The following is a 17,892-nucleotide window of genomic DNA, read 5'->3' as shown; positions in this document are numbered from 1 at the left end:
ATTTTTTCAAATAATTATTTTTAATTTTATAAAATTAATCAAATGAAAAGACCAAGTTCAAGTTCAAAGAAATAAGAATTGAATAAACGTAGTGGCCTAGCTTTTTTTTGGAGATTTTTATATTTTTAAGTAATAAGACGTGTTATTGGCGTCCAACTTGATAACATTGAATAATTAAAAATAATACCTACTATTAAAAAAAATTATCAAAAAAATTGATATTAAAAATAATATGAAAAAATTGAAATTATCATTTGTATCAATTTACTTGACTAATGATGATACACCTTACACTCAAATTCTTATCATTAGACCTACCAAAGTATGTTAAATGCAATGATGCCATTGTTTTTGATTCGTTGAAGTTGTTCATTCATAATCACCGTATTCATTCATCCAACGACCTTCCTCTGGGTGTGAAAGTGAAGTTACGTAAATTTTGCCGGGATGGGTATTTTTAAAAGCGGGATACTCTGAAACAGAAATAATAGAGAATACTTATTTTTGTCAGGTTAAAACCGCATATTTTGCATTTCGCACCTCGGGAGTAATAAGGTTACATCTCAAAAAAAATTGATTTTGACATTTGTGCGTTTTTGGGGTTTGTTTTGTACGACCCTGCTCAACCAAAAGTAACACATTGAGTTGGTACATTATGTAAGATCTTGTAAAAAATGCAAATGGCCTAACTCAAAATCCCAACAACATTGCTGGTTGTTTGTAGTTATAAGGGCACATCTCAAAAAACTCCACCTTTTTTTAGCAAATTTTGTACATACAAAGTGTTACCAGTTTTGATTGTTTTGGATGTTTGTCAGTGATAGAAATAGTCACAAGAAGTGCATTTTTTATTGGTTTGTACCTATCAAATGATTTTTTTTTTAAATTGGTCACTTTTCAGAAAAATGAATTTGCACATATAATGAAATTTTAGTTTATTGAGAAGAACTCTTAATTCTCTACAACTTTGTTACCATGAATTTTTTTTTGGACACTTCCTTTCGCCTCCACATCAACTTTAATGAAAGGTTATAACTCAAAATATTTTCCAAACATTGAAATATTTCCTCTTTAAGATTTTATTTCTCAAAGTGTTCTTATCCTAAATGAAGGTAGGATACCAGATCTTTAAAATGAGGTGCTATTCATTCCTCATAATTAATTATAAGTTGATAAAAATAATGAATCAAGTTTAAAAAAAAAAGAAAATCACTCTCCTGTAAAATTTCACTTTTTTGAGATGTAGTTAACCTTATTACTCCCGAGGTCCGAGGTGCGATATGTACTTGGAGAATTATTGCAAACAGATGCATTATGAGGTCTTTAGCAGTATTGAGCAGCAGCAGAGCTGGCACTGACTAGTTTTGCGATCGCAAATTGCGATGAAATGTGGTTTGGTAGGACCAAGATATTAATATATTATATACCTACATATTCTACATTATTCTACCATATATTTTACATTCTACATTCTACAATCCAACTCTGGCCCCTCCTCCAAATTTTTGAAAATCGGACAGATTTCCCTAATTTTTGTTTTAAAACCTTCCTTGTTACATGTAGATATGTTATGAAGCTGAAGCATTATGTCATGATGCTAAAGCATTTAGAATTCAACATTTTTTAGTTTAAGCCTAAAAAATTAAAAACTCAGGTACGTATAGCCTTACCCGGTCTGAGATAAATCTCCATGTAATTGTCGCCGTCGTTTGTTGAAACGCAGTAGTAGCTCCCAGAATGAAAAACTGAAGCGTTTCTTATTTCAAGGAGTTGTCTGTATGGAGTCTGTGTATTTATGGTGTAATTACCCTTACCCTGAAAACAAAAACAAAAAGGAACATCACAATTTTCCGTGGTTAGAATTCTTATTTTGAGTACAGTAGCATAACTTGACCACCCCCCAACCAATTCTTGGGGGGGGGGTGAAATCAAGATACGGGGTATCATACAAAAAAATACATCAACACTTTGCCCAAAACAAGGGCGGAATTCACATCGACATGAGGGTTTCCAAAAGTAAGGGATGTGGATGGGTCAAAATTTACATTGAAATTGGCATAGCCATTGCTATTGGGCATGTTAATTCAATTCAGTGCATGAGAAAATTTATTAATCAGGAGAAGTCGGATGCATATTTTTAGTCGGATAATCGAGGTTCTACTGTATTTCAAATTTTGGATTTTCAAAGACTGTGCGAGTATTTTTTTCAAATTTTTGCTATTTCAAAACTTGTAAAAATTACCGAAAATTGGTGGAGCTCTTCCTTAGGACATCGATTGAAGCCTTCTTCAATTTCAGACCTCGAGGGCACCTCGAAGAGGTCCAAAAAATTGGGCCCCAAAAAAGGGGGTTCAAATTTAGAATTTGGGGCTGAAAAAAATTGAGTGTTCTTTTCAAGCCACCTAAAACTACTGGTAAAAATTTCATCTCCGAAGGTATGCATATTATTTGAAATTTCAGATTTTACAACTTTGCTTAAAAAAAACGAACTTGACTTCCAAGAGCATTTTTTTCAGATTTTTGCAATTCCAAAACTTCTAAAAATTGACGAAAAATTCTGAAAATGTGGGGGAGCCCTTCGTTGGGACACCGATAAAAGCCCACCTTTAATTTCAGACTTCGAGGGCACCTCGAAGAGGCCCAAAAAGAATTTGGCGGCCTTCAAAAAGAGGAGGGGGGTCAAATTTGGAATTCAGGGATGAAAATTTTGAGTCTTCTTTTGAAGCCCCCCTAGGACCACTGGTAAAAATTTCAGCTCCGTAGGTACTATGTACGAGTATATTATTTCATATTTTACGATTTTCCAACTTTCCCAAAAAACAAGCCAGACTTTTAAGAGCATTTTATCCAGATTTTCGTAATTCCAAAACTTTTAAATTGAAAAAGGGAGGAGGTAGATACTGCACTAGGTACTCGTGTTTTAAAGTGTTTTAAATGCTTACTTTCACTATATCATCACGTATCCATGTGACTGTGTCTTCGCCTGTACCAGTACAGGTAATAGAGATGTTTTCTTTTGGAGTGTAATGGAGAACAGTATTATTTTCATAAGACATCATAATTCCTGAAAAAATAACATTTAAGGCACTCATATTAGGATTTGTTAATATGTACTAAGAATTCATGCAGGGCTGGCACTTTTTCATTTTCCCGCCCGGTGCAAACTCTAAAAATGTTCATAATTTGGTGAAAAGTGTGAATCACTTTTGTGGGGGGGGGGGGGGTAAACAAAAAGCACAAAAATCTTGTCGATGATTAGCTGTGATGAAAGGAAAGGAGGTGAGATTGCAGCAGTACCACTGCGTTTTTTGAATTTATTTAAAACAAAATGTTGAAAATGTAGCTTCAAATTCTCCATCTTCCGAAATTGGTTTTTGAGATCGGCCCAATTTTTTCACAACTTTCTCAAGTACGCATGAGGGACGTTTCAAAAATATAAAAAATTACATAATAGATTAGATTTCATTCAACAGGTTTTTCCAAGTTCGAAAAAATTCAATAGGCAGGAACTCAGGGTCAATTTTCAACAAGAATTGAATGATTTTTAAAAGAAGAGAATGATGAAAACTGGAACTCCGAAAAAATATTGCGAGCCACCTTCAACTACGTAATCAGAAAAGTATAATTCGAATCACCATATCAGTTTTGGCTTTTTGGGGGGAGGGGGTTTGTATAAAAACTTGTGTATTTTTTTTACACAAAGGACCTCATTTTCTGAGTAATCTCCTACAACTTTCGTCACCAATTTTTCGTAAAAATTCAGGATATTATTTTTCTTTTTACCTACTACTTCTTTACATGACAGAGTGGTCAGCTATGCAATCTATGCAACAGAAATTAAACTTCCATTTTTAAAAAAAAATTGAAGTAATTTCAATTTGAGGGGTGAATTTTGATTTCTTTTGAAATTTTTATGCAAGAAATGGGATTATTTTTGGAAATGTTTTGCTATATTTTTTTTTAAATTGAAATATTTTTTAAATTTGAGGGATTTTGATTTGATTTGTATTCAAAAAATAGGTTTACTTTTTGAAATTTTCGCCCGGTGCAAGCGCCCGCTTGCACATGGACTTCCACCGGCCCTGAATTAGCAACAGTATTTCTAGGTACTTAAATTCATTATCTGAGAGTGTACCAATGCTGAGTTTGTATGTGGCTAAGTATAGGTACGCACTTGATGTTCACTTGTTGTTTGCCACTTATTATTTTTATAGTCGGGGAGCTCACTTAAGGATAAATTGCACCCCCTCGTCGATCCTCCGAGGCAACTTTTTTCTTAAAGGGGGAGTCCTAAGGAACATTTCTAGCCCTTGTACTCAAAAAAAAAGTGGCCCTACTTACAAAATGGCGGCCATTTTGATTGACAGGTCAGCCAAAATCGCAGATTTTGCGTTCCAACTAGGACTTGCACACAGTTTTTCAAACTGTACAAAGGTAGATCGAAAGAACAAGCAAAAATTTATCACCTGTCAAAATTTCAAGTGCTAAAGTGCGTTTTTCGATTTTTGGCGAATTTTTGAAAATGAAATACAGGCTAAAAATGAGGGAAAAAATCAAAATTTTACCAAATTGACCAAGAAAGCTGAAATTTGGGATACATCCTATTTTTGACATGCCAAATCGGTTGGAAACGGCTTCAACCCGTTTTGAGCAGTTCTGGAGCCTCCAGCAGATTTTTGAAACTCGAAATTCCCCCAAAATTTCATCAAATGGAGTTGGATAGCCGAAATTTACTCTGCAAACGAATTTCAATACGCTACGAAGTCAACTGCAGGGGAATTTCAAGTTGTTTTGGAGCATCCAGTGATTTTTTTGAAAATTACTGGAGCCTCCAGAAGATTTTTGAAACTTTAAATTTCCAAAAAATTTCATCAAACGGGATGGAAAGTCAAAATTCATTCTGCAAACTAATTTCAATACGCTACGAAGTCGTCTGCTGGTGGATTTCAAGTCGTTTTGGAGCCTCCAGCGACTTTTTGAGAGGTCATGTGGTCTTTTTTGGAAAATTGAAATTTCCAAAAAGTAGCTGGAAGCTTCAAAATTTAAAACCATTTGAATGTAGTCGACTTCATATCGTATTGAAATTAGTTTCCGAATTAAATTCCAGCTTGCCAACTCCATTTTGTGAAATGTTGCGGGAATTTCAAGTTTCAAAAATCTACTGGAGGCTCCAGTAATTTTCAAAAAGTCGCTGGAGGCTCCAAAATGATTTGAACCTACTTGAAGTTGTCTTCACAGGATGTTAAAATTGGATTGTACAGTAAATTACAGCTTTCCATCGTCATTTGATGAAATTTTGTGAAAATTTATAGTTTCAAAAATCTGATGGAGGCTCTAGGAATTATCAAAAAGTCGCTGGAGGCTCCAAAACGACTTGAAATCCACCAGCAGACGACTTCGTAGCGTATTGAAATTAGTTTGCAGAATGAATTTTGACTTTCCATCCCGTTTGATGAAATTTTTTGGAAATTTAAAGTTTCAAAAATCTTCTGGAGGCTCCAGTAATTTTCAAAAAAATCACTGGATGCTCCAAAACAACTTGAAATTCCCCTGCAGTTGACTTCGTAGCGTATTGAAATTCGTTTGCAGAGTAAATTTCGGCTATCCAACTCCATTTGATGAAATTTTGGGGGAATTTCGAGTTTCAAAAATCTGCTGGAGGCTCCAGAACTGCTCAAAACGGGTTGAAGCCGTTTCCAACCGATTTGGCATGTCAAAAATAGGATGTATCCCAAATTTCAGCTTTCTTGGTCAATTTGGTAAAATTTTGATTTTTTCCCTCATTTTTAGCCTGTATTTCATTTTCAAAAATTCGCCAAAAATCGAAAAACGCACTTTAGCACTTGAAATTTTGACAGGTGATAAATTTTTGCTTGTTCTTTCGATCTACCTTTGTACAGTTTGAAAAACTGTGTGCAAGTCCTAGTTGGAACGCAAAATCTGCGATTTTGGCTGACCTGTCAATCAAAATGGCCGCCATTTTGTAAGTAGGGCCACTTTTTTTTTTGAGTACAAGGGCTAGAAATGTTCCTTAGGACTCCCCCTTTAAGAAAAAAGTTGCCCCGGAGGATCGACGGGGGGATGCAATTTATCCTTAAGTGGGCTCCCCGACTATTACCTACGTTTATTGGGCTCAAAAACAAGAAATTGGTCGTTTTTGTGTATTCTTACGTATTTTGCTTGAAATTTCATTTTTTTCAGAAAATTTTGACCTTAAAAGACCAAATACGACAAAACATGACGAAAAATCACATTTTATGCAAGATTTTGGTTTTTTGAGCATGTTGCACCGATTTTTGAGCTCCACAAAAAATATATGTTATACCTTGGGGTGTAACTAAATTTGTGAGAAAATTTCGTAAAGGCTCCCCTCCCGGTTTTTTTCCTACGAATTTCTGAAATTTTCAACCCCCCCCCCACCACCAATGTGAAAAAATTTGTTTGAAAAAAATATTTATACACCCTGTGACGTCACCCCGCTCTTCGCTATTAAAAATATCTGGTTGGGTGATACTCACCAGAAGAATATACTGAATATGCAATCAATATCATCAGTAAAACAAATGAGTTTCGCATCATCCTTGTATGTATTTCTTGAATTACAGATGACCTGAAAAAAGAATCCGTCGATATGAGATGGATCTGTCTTGTGTTCCTAGAGAAAAAAAAGAAACGATCACGTATATGTGTAATTGTGTACCTACACGTATTTCAACTACCTACCTAGAGAAGTACATAAATGTATTTACAACTTAGATACCTATTGATGTTTTCAACTTTCAGCCATGAGCGTGTTTTTGACCAACAAATTTTTGATGATGGACGAGTGGAGAATGTTCGTCAAAAAAATGCACTTGAGATGTCCACCTTGGAATCTGCTCAAATGCGAATAAACTTCGTTTGGTGGTCATTCCACGTCAATTGGACCAAGAAGTGGTAGATGGGTTCGGCGATTTTTTTGAAATTTTTGCTGTGGAAAGACCTTCCGAAGGGATGACCAATGGCGCAAATCGCAGCCCTCTAGCCCATTTTTAACGGCAGCCAGGGGGTGTCAAAGTTTTCAGTGAACCTAAAAAATCATCCATTTCAGCATTGGATTACACGATAACCGCGACACCTACCAAAATGGAACTTTTTCCCATAGTTAGAGGTTTTGAAAGGCTTTTTGATGATATCATAAAAATCAGTGTTGCCACTTTTTTTCGTACAAAAAATTAGCTCAAAAAGTTTCAAAACGTAGTTTTCATATCGTTTCGACTCTCAAAAATTCTGAAAAATATATATTATGGACAACTGTTTATGCTGAACAAGATATTAAAAAATTGGGATGGTAACTTGTCGCAAAGTCGATTTAAAAAAATTGAAAGTTGGCGAAAAAATGTGATTTTTTGATTTAAAACATGAAACAAAGTTTTGATTGGTAAAGTTGATCCATTTGACCCCTATTTTTACGTACCCGTTGAAAAAGTTGAAAAAACCCCTTCACTCGGTGAAAATAACTCATCACAAAAAAATCAAAATTCGAAAAAATTCAAAAAATAAACAAATTTTAATTTTTTTGATGTGAGTGTGATTTTTATAAACTTTTTCATGAAATACGTCAGCAAGAGGTCAAAATAAGACAACAGAATGAATTTAAACTTTTTTTAATGTTTGGAATTGTAAATGGAATTTTTTCGAATTTTGATTTTTTTTGTGATGAGTTTATTTCATCGAGTGAAAGAGTTTTTTCATATTTTTCGACGGATACGTGAAAATAGCGGTCAAATGGGTCAACTTCATCACTCAAAACTTTTTTTCATGTTTTAAATCAAAAAATCACATTTTTTCGCCAACTTTCAATTTTTTTAAATCGACTTTGCGACAAGTTACCATCTCAATTTTTTAATATGTTGTTCAGCATGAAAAGTTGTCCATAATATATTTTTTTCAGAATTTTTGAGAGTCGGAACGATACAAAAACTACGTTTTGAAACTTTTTGAGCTAATTTTTTGTACGAAAAAAAGTGGCAACACTGAATTTTGTGATATCACCAAAAAGCCCTTCAAAACCCCCAACTAATGGAAAAAGTTCAATTTTGGTAGGTATCGCGGTTATCGAGTAATCCACTGCTGAAATGGATGATATTTTAGGTTCACTGAAAACTTTGACACCCCCTGGCTGCCGTTAAAAATGGGCTAGAGGGCTGCGATTTGCGCCATTGATCATCCCTTCGGAAGGTGTTTCCACAAGAAAAATTTCAAAAAAATCGCCAAACCCATCTACCACTTCTTGGTTCACAGGTTGAAAATAAGACACAACTCGATTTAGTAAAAAATTACCTAAAAATCTATAGCCCCTTTGCGCACACTTGTCAAAAATTATATCCCTTTTTTAAAAATTGTATCCTAGTTTTGGTGTTGAGGGGTTGAAAATTTCAAAAATTTGTAGGCAAAGAACAAGGAGGGCCCCTCTGCGAATTTTCTCCAGGAATTTAGTTACACCCTTAGGAATAACATAATGTATATTTTTTATGGACCTCAAAAATCGGTGCACCATTCTCAGAAAAATCAAAATTTTGCAAAAAAAAAACGTGGTTTAGCCACCCAACTTATGGTATTCACGCCTTTTGGAGCGAATTCTAAATTCTAAAGAAATTGAAAATTGCGCCAGAGGTTCCAGAATGGCTTGAAAAAATTTGTTTCGTCTTTGTTTTTTTGTAAGAAATTGAAGAATGTATCATGCCGTAGAGAGTTGTTTGAATGAAAAAAAAAGAAAGCGTGAAGCATTAATTATTTAGTTAGAGCAACCAATAAGTAGGTAAAAAGCAAATGTAAAAACTCTCTTGCAATCGGAGAGTAGCAGAGCAAAAATATTAACTTACCGAGATATAAAAAGTCCTTAAAAACCCAGCAACACAGATTTTAAAAAAGTTGACGCGATGTAGAAAATATGTACTTCAAAAGAACGTTATTTATAAGTATGTAAAAAAAGACATGAAAAGAGTGACAACACGTGACGTATGTCATAAATGGTTCTGGACAAAGGCAACAGCACATGCATAACTCAACTACTATCAGCAATATACACACATGTGCACACACACACTACATCATCAGTTGTTGACGCATGCGCTGTTGCGTTTGTTTATTACTCAGAGTTGGTGACAAAACCAGTAGAGTTATTTTGCGTATGAGTCGTATGAGTAGCGGTCTAGGTAAAACTAAAATGTCCATGCTAAGAGCAACCTATGAAAGGAAATTTAGACACTTACCTAACCTAAGTGACATCCTAAAAACCAAAGTGACGAATTCGGAGGAAGTATTATCAATCTTGTTGAATCCAGGACTTGGAGGATATTTAGAAGGTGTGAAACCTATCTAAATCACTCCTTGTCAACTGAAGACCTTTGACTATGTACTGCTATCTCATATAGAGATTAAAGGGAATAGCGAAGCCAAACTCACCTGCCAAAGCAATAGATATACTTAATCGGGACATGGGCTTTGAGCATTTGCGACATTTTGTTCCAAATTTTTTCTAAGTACATTATTGTGTAATATGGCAAATAATATGTTTTCGAGATCGTAGAATACGAATCTGCAGTTATTTTTTTTTTGTAGGAGTGGGGATGACGCATGGGGAAGAGAAAATTTCAAATTTTTCACACATTATTGTGTAATATGTCAAATAATATGTTTTCAAGGTCGTAGAATCCGAATTTAGAGTTATTTTTTGTAGGAGTGGGGGAAGGGTGAGGTGTGGGGAGAGGAAATATTTCAAATTTTTTCTACATTATTGTGTAATATGTCAAATAATATGTTTTCGAGGTCGTAAAATTGGAATCCGGAGTCATTTTTTGTGGTGAAGGTGAAAGGTGAGTCGTAGGTTCGTGTGGGTGGGGGATTTCAAATTTTGCTTATATTATGGTGTAATACATCGATTGACGTTTTCGAGGTGGTAGAGTTCGAATCTGGAGTTGTTTTTTAGTAGAATGAGGAAAGTAAAGAATTCCAAATTTGGTTTTTAGGTATTCATCTCAATGTTTTCTTATACCACTGATGTTCAAAGTTGACAGTTTCTTATATAAAATCAGAATTCAGAACATGTTTCGAAAAAAAATCCTATACAATCAGGCAATATCACGTGTTCTTTTTTGCAGCGTGATGTCAGATGTGTATTTTGGAGTGGTGTATGTATGTATACTATGTTTTGAGGATTTTTTGTTTTGTTTTCTCAGAAGATGATAATTATTTTTTCTCTTACATGAGTTTTTAAATTTTTTACAAATACATTTTGTACTCTACAATAAATTGTCAGATGAATTGTTTTTCCGAAGTTACCACAAAGACAGCCAAAATGCTACTATGGAGGAATTAATAGGCAGGCGGGGGAGATTTCTACAAATCGCCATTTTCATACACATCCGTGTTTTTGAGCGGAAGGTATTTCAAATAATCATTAGTTAGCTCATTTCATTACTGTTCCAACTTCCACGGGGCACAGTGGGCCACAACCCCCCTCCCCAAACGGTGATACTTAAATAGCATTCGACCCTAGAAACTAGCTCAAAAGATTCGAATTCTGCGACCTTGAAAACATATCAATCACCATATTACACAATAATATAGGCAAAATTTGAAATTTCTGCTCTCCCCTTGCCTCGACCCCTGCGAAAAAATAACCCCAGATTCGAATTATACGACCTCAAAAACATGCCAATCGACATATTACACATTAAGATATATACAAAATTTGAAATTTCCTTTCTCTCCCCTTGACTCACCTCCGCCCCTACAAAAAAAATAACTCCAGATTCGAATTCTACGACCTCGAGAACATATCATTCAACATATTACACAATAAGTTTAGGGAAAATCTGATATATTCCCCCTCCCCACGCCTTACCCCCTCCTACAAAAAAAATGACTCCAGATTCGAATTCTACGACCTCGAAAATATATTATTCGACATATTACACGATAATGTAGGAAAAATTTAAAAAATTTTCTCTCCCCACGCCTCTCCTCCCACTCTTACAAAAAAAAAAACCTCCAGATTCGGATTCTACGACCTCGAAAAGTTCGAAAACATATTATTCGACATATTGCACATCGATGAAGGTCGAATCCTAATATCACCAATTAATTTTGCAGATATTCTGACTTACCCTAAAGCGGGGCAAGTCAGAACAAGTTACATTTTATTCCATTGTGCGAAAGCTACTGTGACAATCGCGCTCAAATTTTTACCCTTAGGTAAAGAACTCTTATGGGAACCTACATAACAAATTTGAGCCATATTGAATCATTAGTACGAGAGTAACAGCTGTTCAAAGTTGAAATATCGAAAAACCGTTCTGACTCCTCTCTCCCTCCCCCCCCCCCGGTGCACCTTACATCACTTAGACAGGACTGCTATCTCGTTTAAATTGACCAAAAACCCTGTGAGGTGTAAAACGTTCTGCCGAAGTTGTTAATTTTTTCGTCTTTTTTCAGTACAGAGATGAACTTGAATTTCAAAAAATGGTCTTCTTAAAAATGTTTGTTATTTACTTATTTTTCAAGGAATTCAGAAAATTTAATAAAGAAAGTCATCAATACAGACCCGCCCTTTTTATGCGCCCAAATACCACTTTCCCGGCAGTTTTGCGGAAATCTGACATCACCAGTCGATCTGCCATATTTCAAAACCCACATGTGCGTGAAAATTTTTTTCCAGGTCCCTTTCGTTTCTCATTGATTCAATTAGACGTGACTAAGTAGTAAGTACATACTGCTTTCCAGAACGGAGAGTAAGAAGAAGAGACATATATGGAAATACCTGACTGCATAGACCTTCCACCTGAGGAAAGAGAAAAGTAGGTAAGTAGGTATGTATTTTGATTGAAGAAATTACTGTATGGACTCAGTACTAGGTAGATACATACCTAACAAAGTTATCAACTAGATTGGTACAAAATAATATGACGTTACATGCAGATTCTTTATACTTAGTTTTATTAGTCAAGTAAATTGATACAAATGATGATACACCTTACACTCAAATTCTTATCATTAGACCTACCAAGGTATATTAAATGCAATGATGTCATTGTTTTTGATTCGTTGAAGTTGTTTATTCATAATCACCGTATTCATTCATCCAACGACCTTCCTCTGGGTGTGAAAGTGAAGTTACGTAAACTTTGCCCGGTATGTCATTTTTAAAAGCAGGATACTCTGAAACAGAAATAATGTAGAGAATATTTATTTTTTTGAGTTGAGTAGATTATGTATAGATCTTGTAAAAAACGCAAATGGCCTAACTCAAAATCCCAACAACATTGCAGCTTGTCTTGTTTGCAGTTATAAGGGTACATCTAAAAAAACTCCACCTTTTTATAGCAAATTTTGTACATACTTACAAAGTGTTAACAAACAGTTTTGATTGTTTTGGATGTTTGTCAGTGATAGAAATAGTCACAAGAAGTGCATTTTTTTATTGGTTGGTACCTACCAAATGAAAATTTTTTTCTAAATTGATCACTTTTCAGAAAAATGAATTTGCACATAATGAAATTTTAGTTTTTTGAGAAAAACTCTTAATTCTCTATGCAACAGTCCAGTAACTTTAGCATTGAATAGTGAATCTCTAGGTGGCAAGCTGATTTTTGGTACACCGGTCCATTTTGATGTCCAAGACAGTTGATATATCAATAGATTGGAAATTTGACGTAGAACAACATTCTTGAATCATTTTTGGGCTGGGGTCGATATTTTTTGATACGTTGGCCAAAAACCGATTTTGGGGGGCTAAGATCCACAATTTGGGGGAAAGCTCACCCGACACAGTAGGGGACTCCTCGGATTCGTTTTCAGGACATCAAAATGGACCAGTATACCAGAAATCAGCTTGCCACCTAGAGATTCACTATAGCCCCTATTTTTTTGCTAAAGTTACTGGACTATTTGGACACTTCCTTTCGCCTCCACATCAACTTAAATGAAAGGTTATAACTCAAAATATTTTCCAAACATTGAAATATTTCCTCTTTAAGATTTTATTTCTCAAATTATGCTAAATGAAGGCAGGATACCAGATCTTTAAAATGAGGTGCTATTCATTCCTCATAATTAATATTATAAGTTGATGAAAATAATGAATCAAGTTTTTTAAAAAAAAAGAAAATCGCTCTCTTGCAAAATTTCACTTCTTTGAGATGTAACCTTATTACTCCCGAGGTGCGATATGTACTTGGAGAATTATTGCAAACAGATGCAATGAGGTCTTCAGCAATATTGAGCAGCTGCAGAGCTGGCACTGACTAGTTTTGCAATCGCGAATTGCGATGAAATGTGGTTTGGTAGGACCAAGATATCAATATAATATATTATATACCTACATATTCTACATTATTCTACCTTATATTTTACATTCTACATTCTACAATCCAAGTAATCCAACTCTGTCTCTGCCCCCTTCAAATTTTTGAAACCTGGACGGATTTCCCTAATTTTTGTTTTAAAACCTTCCTTGTGACATGTAGATATGTTATGAAGCTAAAGCATTATGTTATAATGCAGATGAAGCATTTACTTAGAATTCAACATTTTTTAGTTTAAGCCTAAAAAATTAAAAACCGGTACCTAGCCTTACCAGGTAAGAGATAAATCCACATGTAATTATCGCCGTCGTTTGTTGAAACGCAGTAGTACCTCCCAGAATGAAAAACTGTAGCGTTTCTTATTTCAAGGAGTTTTCTGTATGGAGTCTGTGCATTTATGGTGTAATTACCCTTACCCTGAAAACAAAAACAAAAAGGAACATCCCAATTTTCCGTGGTTAGAATTCTTATTTTGAGTACAGTAGTATAACTTGACACCCCCCCCCCCCAATTCTGGGTGGGGGGTTGAAATAAAGATACGGGGTATCATACAAAAAAATACATCAACACTTTGCCCAAAACGAGGGCGGAATTCACATCGACACGAGGGTTCCAAAAGTAAGGGATGTGGATGGGTCCAAATTTACATTGAAATTGGCATAGCCACTGCTATTGGGCATGTTAATTCAATTCAGTGCATGAGAAAATTTATTAATCAGGAGAAGTCGGATGCATATTTTTAGTCGGATAATCGAGGTTCTACTGTATTTCAAATTTTGGATTTTCAAAGACTGTGCGAGTATTTTTTTCAAATTTTTGCTATTCCAAAACTTGTAAAAATTACCGAAAAATTATGAAAATTGGTGGAGCTCTTCCTTAGGACACCGATTGAAGCCTCCTTCAATTTCAGACCTCGAGGGCGCACCTCGAAGAGGTCCAAAAAAATTGGGCCCCAAAAAGGGGGTTCAAATTTAGAATTTGGGGCTGAAAAAAATTGAGTCTTCTTTTGAAGCCCCCCTAGGACCACTGGTAAAAATTTCAGCTCCTTAGGTACTATGTATATTATTTCAAATTTTACGATTTTCCAACTTTCTCAAAAAACAAGCCAGACTTTTAAGAGCATTTTATCCAGATTATCGTAATTCCAAAACTTTTAAATTGAAAAAGGGAAGAGGTAGATACTGCACTACTCGTGTTTTAAAGTGTTTTAAATGCTTACTTTCACTATATCATCACGTATCCATGTGACTGTGTCCTCACCTGTACTAGTACAGGTAATAGAGATGTTTTCTTTTGGAGTGTAATTGAGAACAGTATTATTTTCATAAGACATCATAACTCCTGAAAAAATAACATTAAACGCACTCATATTAGGATTTGTTAATATGTACTAAGAATTCATGGGCGAGTGTGTAGGATTCTCAATCGTATTTTTCTAAAAATGAGACAATTAGCAACAGTATTTCTAGGTACTTATTCATTATCTGCTGAGAGTGTACCAATGCTGAGTTTGTATGTGGCTAAGTATAGGTACGTACTTGATGTTCACTTGTTGTTTGCCAGTTGCCACTTGTTTTTACCTACGTTTATTGGGCTCAAAAAGAAGAAATTGGTCGTTTTTGTGTATTCTTACGTATTTTGCTTGAAATTTCATTTTTTTTTTCAAAAAATTTTGACCTTAAAAGACCAAACACGGCAAAACATGACGAAAAATCACATTTTTTGCAAGATTTTGGTTTTTTGAGCATGTTGCACCGATTTTTGAGCTCCACAAAAAATATATGTTATACATTGGGGTGTAACTAAATTTGTGAGAAAATTTCGTAAAGGCTCCCCTCCCGGTTTTTTTCCTACGAATTTCTGAAATTTTCAACCCCCCCCCCAAAACCCCAATGTGTAAAAATGTTTTGAAAAAAAATTTATACACCCTGTGACGTCACCCCGCTCTTCGCTATTAAAAATATCTGGTTGGGTGATACTCACCAGAAGAATATGCTGAATATGCAATCAATATCATCAGTAAAACAGATGAGTTTCGCATCATCCTTGTATTTTATTAATTACAGATGACCTGAAAAAAGAATCCGTCGATATGAGATGGATCTGTCTTGTGTTCCTAGAGAAAAAAAAGAAACGATCACGTACATGTGTAATTGTGTACACGTATTTCAACTATAGGTACGTACCTATACCTAGAGAAGTACATACATGTATTTACAACTTAAAATACCTATTGATGTTTTCAACTTTCAGCCATGAGAGTTACATAGTTAAGGTTGAACACAACAGATCTTCTATGTATTTAAAAATATTTACAAAATCACGATATTGCTGCCAGCATAGAGTGAATTTATGGTCAAGTTACCTGGTGGAAGTTATTGATGGTAGTCCTGCCAATAATCTCTACTAGATACATGTATGTAGCTTGACCAAAAATTCACTCCGTGGTCAATGGTGGCAGCAATATCGCGATTTTGGAATTACCCCAGCTTTGCAATTACTCCACTTTACCATTACCAAACATAGGTAACATGACAAAAAAAAGTATAAGCAACCATGGTCTGCAACTCTCATAACCTGAATTTCACCTGCCCAAACGATTTTGACCAGTGATTAACATTAGTCTTGAACCTTATATTAATCCTCCAAATCTGAATTTCTCCATTTCGAGCCATTCTTGAACCTCCGGCGCTTTTTTCGATTTCTCTGGAATCTTAAATTTGCTCCAAAAAGGCGCAAATAATTACATACATAACTAACTATGATAGCAAAAAATCAAATTGTGTTCTACAATGTACCTGTTTAACGAGTTCATCCACATATACCTCGAGCGTGTTTTTGACCAACCAATTTTTGATGATAGATGAGTGGAGAATGTTCGTCAAAAAAATGCACTTGAGATGTCCACCTTGGAATCTGCTCAAATGCAAATAAACTTCGTTTAACAGGTTGAAAATAAGACGCAACCAAAAACCGGTGCAACATGCTCAGAAAAATCAAAATTTTGCAAAAAAAAAAAAAAAAAAAAAACGTGGTTTAGCCGCCCAAGTTATGGTATTATTCACGCCTTTTGGAGCGAATTCAAAATTCTAAAGAAATTGAAAATTGCGCTAGAGGCTCCAGAATGGTTTGAAAAAATTTGCTTCGTATTTGTTTTGTTGTAAGAAATTGAAAAATGTATCATGCCATAGAGAGTTGTATGAATGAAAAAAAAGAAAGCATTAAGCATTAATTATTTAGAGCAACCAATAAGTAAGCAAATGTAAAAACTCTCTTGCAATTGGAGAGTAGCAGAGCGAAAATATCAACTTACTGAGATATAAAATTCAGTCCTTAAAAACACTGCAACACAGATTTAGAAAAAGTTGACGCGATGTAGAAATATCTACTTCAAAAGAACGTTATTTATAAGTATGTAAAAAAAGACATGAAAAGAGTGACAACACGTGACGTATGTCATAAATGGTTCTGGACAAAGGCAACAGCACATGCATAACTCAACTACTATCAGCAATATACACACGTGTAGTCGTGTACACATACACACACTACATCATCAGTTGTTGACGCATGCGCTGTTGCGTTTGTTTATTACTCAGAGTTGGTGACAAAACCAGTAGAGTTATTTTGCGTATGAGTAGAGGTCTAAGTCCGGCATATGACAATAGGAGTAATTGCACCCCCCCCCCGGTCGATCCTCCGGGACAACTTTTTTCTTAAAGGGCACATACTAAGGAACATTTTAAAGCAAACTTGCCAAAAAAAAAGTGGCCTTACTTACAAAATGGCGGCCATTTTGATTGACAGGTCAGCCGAAATCGCAGATTTTGCGTTCCAACATAGGACTTGCACGAAATTTTTCAAACCTTACAAAGGTAGATCGAAAGATCATGCAAAAATTCATCACCTGTCAAAATTTCAAGTGCTAAAGTGCGTTTTTCGATTTTTGGTGAATTTTTGAAAATCCAATTCAGGCCAAAAATGAGGGAAAAAATCAAAATTTTACCAAATTGACCAAGAAAGCTGAAATTTGGAATATACCCTATTTTCGACATGCCACATCGATTGGAAACGATTTCAACCCGCTTTGAGCAGTTCTGGAGCCTCCAGCAGATTTTTGAAACTTTAAATTTTCACAAAATTTCATCAAATGGAGATGGAAAGCTGAAATTTACTCTACACTCCAATTTTAACACCCTCTGAAGACGACTTCAGGTGGGTTCAAGTCATTTTAGGGCCTCCAGCGACTTTTTTTGAAAATTACTGGAGCCTCCAGCAGATTTTTGAAACTTTAAATTTTCACAAAATTTCATCAAATGGAGATATAATGCTGAAATTTACTCTACACTCCAATTTTAACACCCTCTGAAGACGACTTCAGGTGGGTTCAAGTCATTTTAGGGCCTCCAGCGACTTTTTTGAAAATTACTGGAGCCTCCAGTAGATTTTTGGAACTTGAAATTTCTCCAACATTAATTTATCAAATGGGGTTGGCAAGCTAGCATTTACTTTGCAGACTACATGGTGGTTTCAAATGGTTTTGAAC

The 17,892-nt window shown here is 35.1% G+C and overlaps 1 protein-coding gene across 7 annotated transcripts; it reads right to left on the bottom strand.

Moving 5' to 3' along the window:
- Positions 1 to 159: 159 nt before the first annotated feature.
- Positions 160 to 16,855, bottom strand: LOC135844490 (uncharacterized). 7 transcript variants are annotated; one of them, XM_065362707.1, is made up of 7 exons: positions 16,660 to 16,853; positions 16,145 to 16,262; positions 15,978 to 16,069; positions 15,330 to 15,462; positions 14,566 to 14,687; positions 13,619 to 13,763; positions 11,963 to 12,201 (listed from the first exon to the last, which is right to left on the bottom strand). In XM_065362707.1, the coding sequence occupies exons 4-7, from the start codon at positions 15,388 to 15,390 to the stop codon at positions 12,098 to 12,100; spliced, it is 432 nt and encodes a 143-aa protein (XP_065218779.1). In that variant the 5' UTR covers positions 15,391 to 15,462; positions 15,978 to 16,069; positions 16,145 to 16,262; positions 16,660 to 16,853; the 3' UTR covers positions 11,963 to 12,097. The 7 variants fall into 7 exon arrangements, with proteins under 7 accessions (XP_065218782.1, XP_065218781.1, XP_065218777.1 ...); XM_065362708.1 differs by having other exon boundaries at positions 15,978 to 16,059; XM_065362710.1 differs by lacking the exons at positions 11,963 to 12,201; positions 13,619 to 13,763; positions 14,566 to 14,687; ... (2 more) ...; positions 16,145 to 16,262; positions 16,660 to 16,853 and adding exons at positions 160 to 473; positions 1,671 to 1,815; positions 2,943 to 3,064; ... (1 more) ...; positions 6,761 to 6,875; positions 8,865 to 9,043.
- Between the last annotated feature and the right edge of the window lie 1,037 nt (positions 16,856 to 17,892).

The sequence above is a fragment of the Planococcus citri genome, chromosome 4 (genome assembly GCF_950023065.1).
Source record: "Planococcus citri chromosome 4, ihPlaCitr1.1, whole genome shotgun sequence".
Taxonomy (NCBI): Eukaryota; Metazoa; Arthropoda; class Insecta; order Hemiptera; family Pseudococcidae; genus Planococcus; species Planococcus citri.
Note: the sequence above shows the minus strand (reverse complement) of the source record. Positions and strands in the feature narration are given on the sequence as shown.

Excerpts from the sequence above, each read along its gene's own strand:
- LOC135844490 (XM_065362705.1), bottom strand. The coding sequence starts at position 15,390 with ATGATGCGAAACTCATCTGTTTTACTGATGATATTGATTGCATATTCA. Across the intron at positions 13,764-14,565 it reads TACGTGATGATATAGTGAAA|GGTAAGGGTAATTACACCAT; the intron begins GTAAGCATTTAA and ends TTTTGTTTTCAG. Across the intron at positions 474-13,618 it reads GTGGATTTATCTCTTACCTG|AGTATCCCGCTTTTAAAAAT; the intron begins GTAAGGCTAGGT and ends TTTCTGTTTCAG.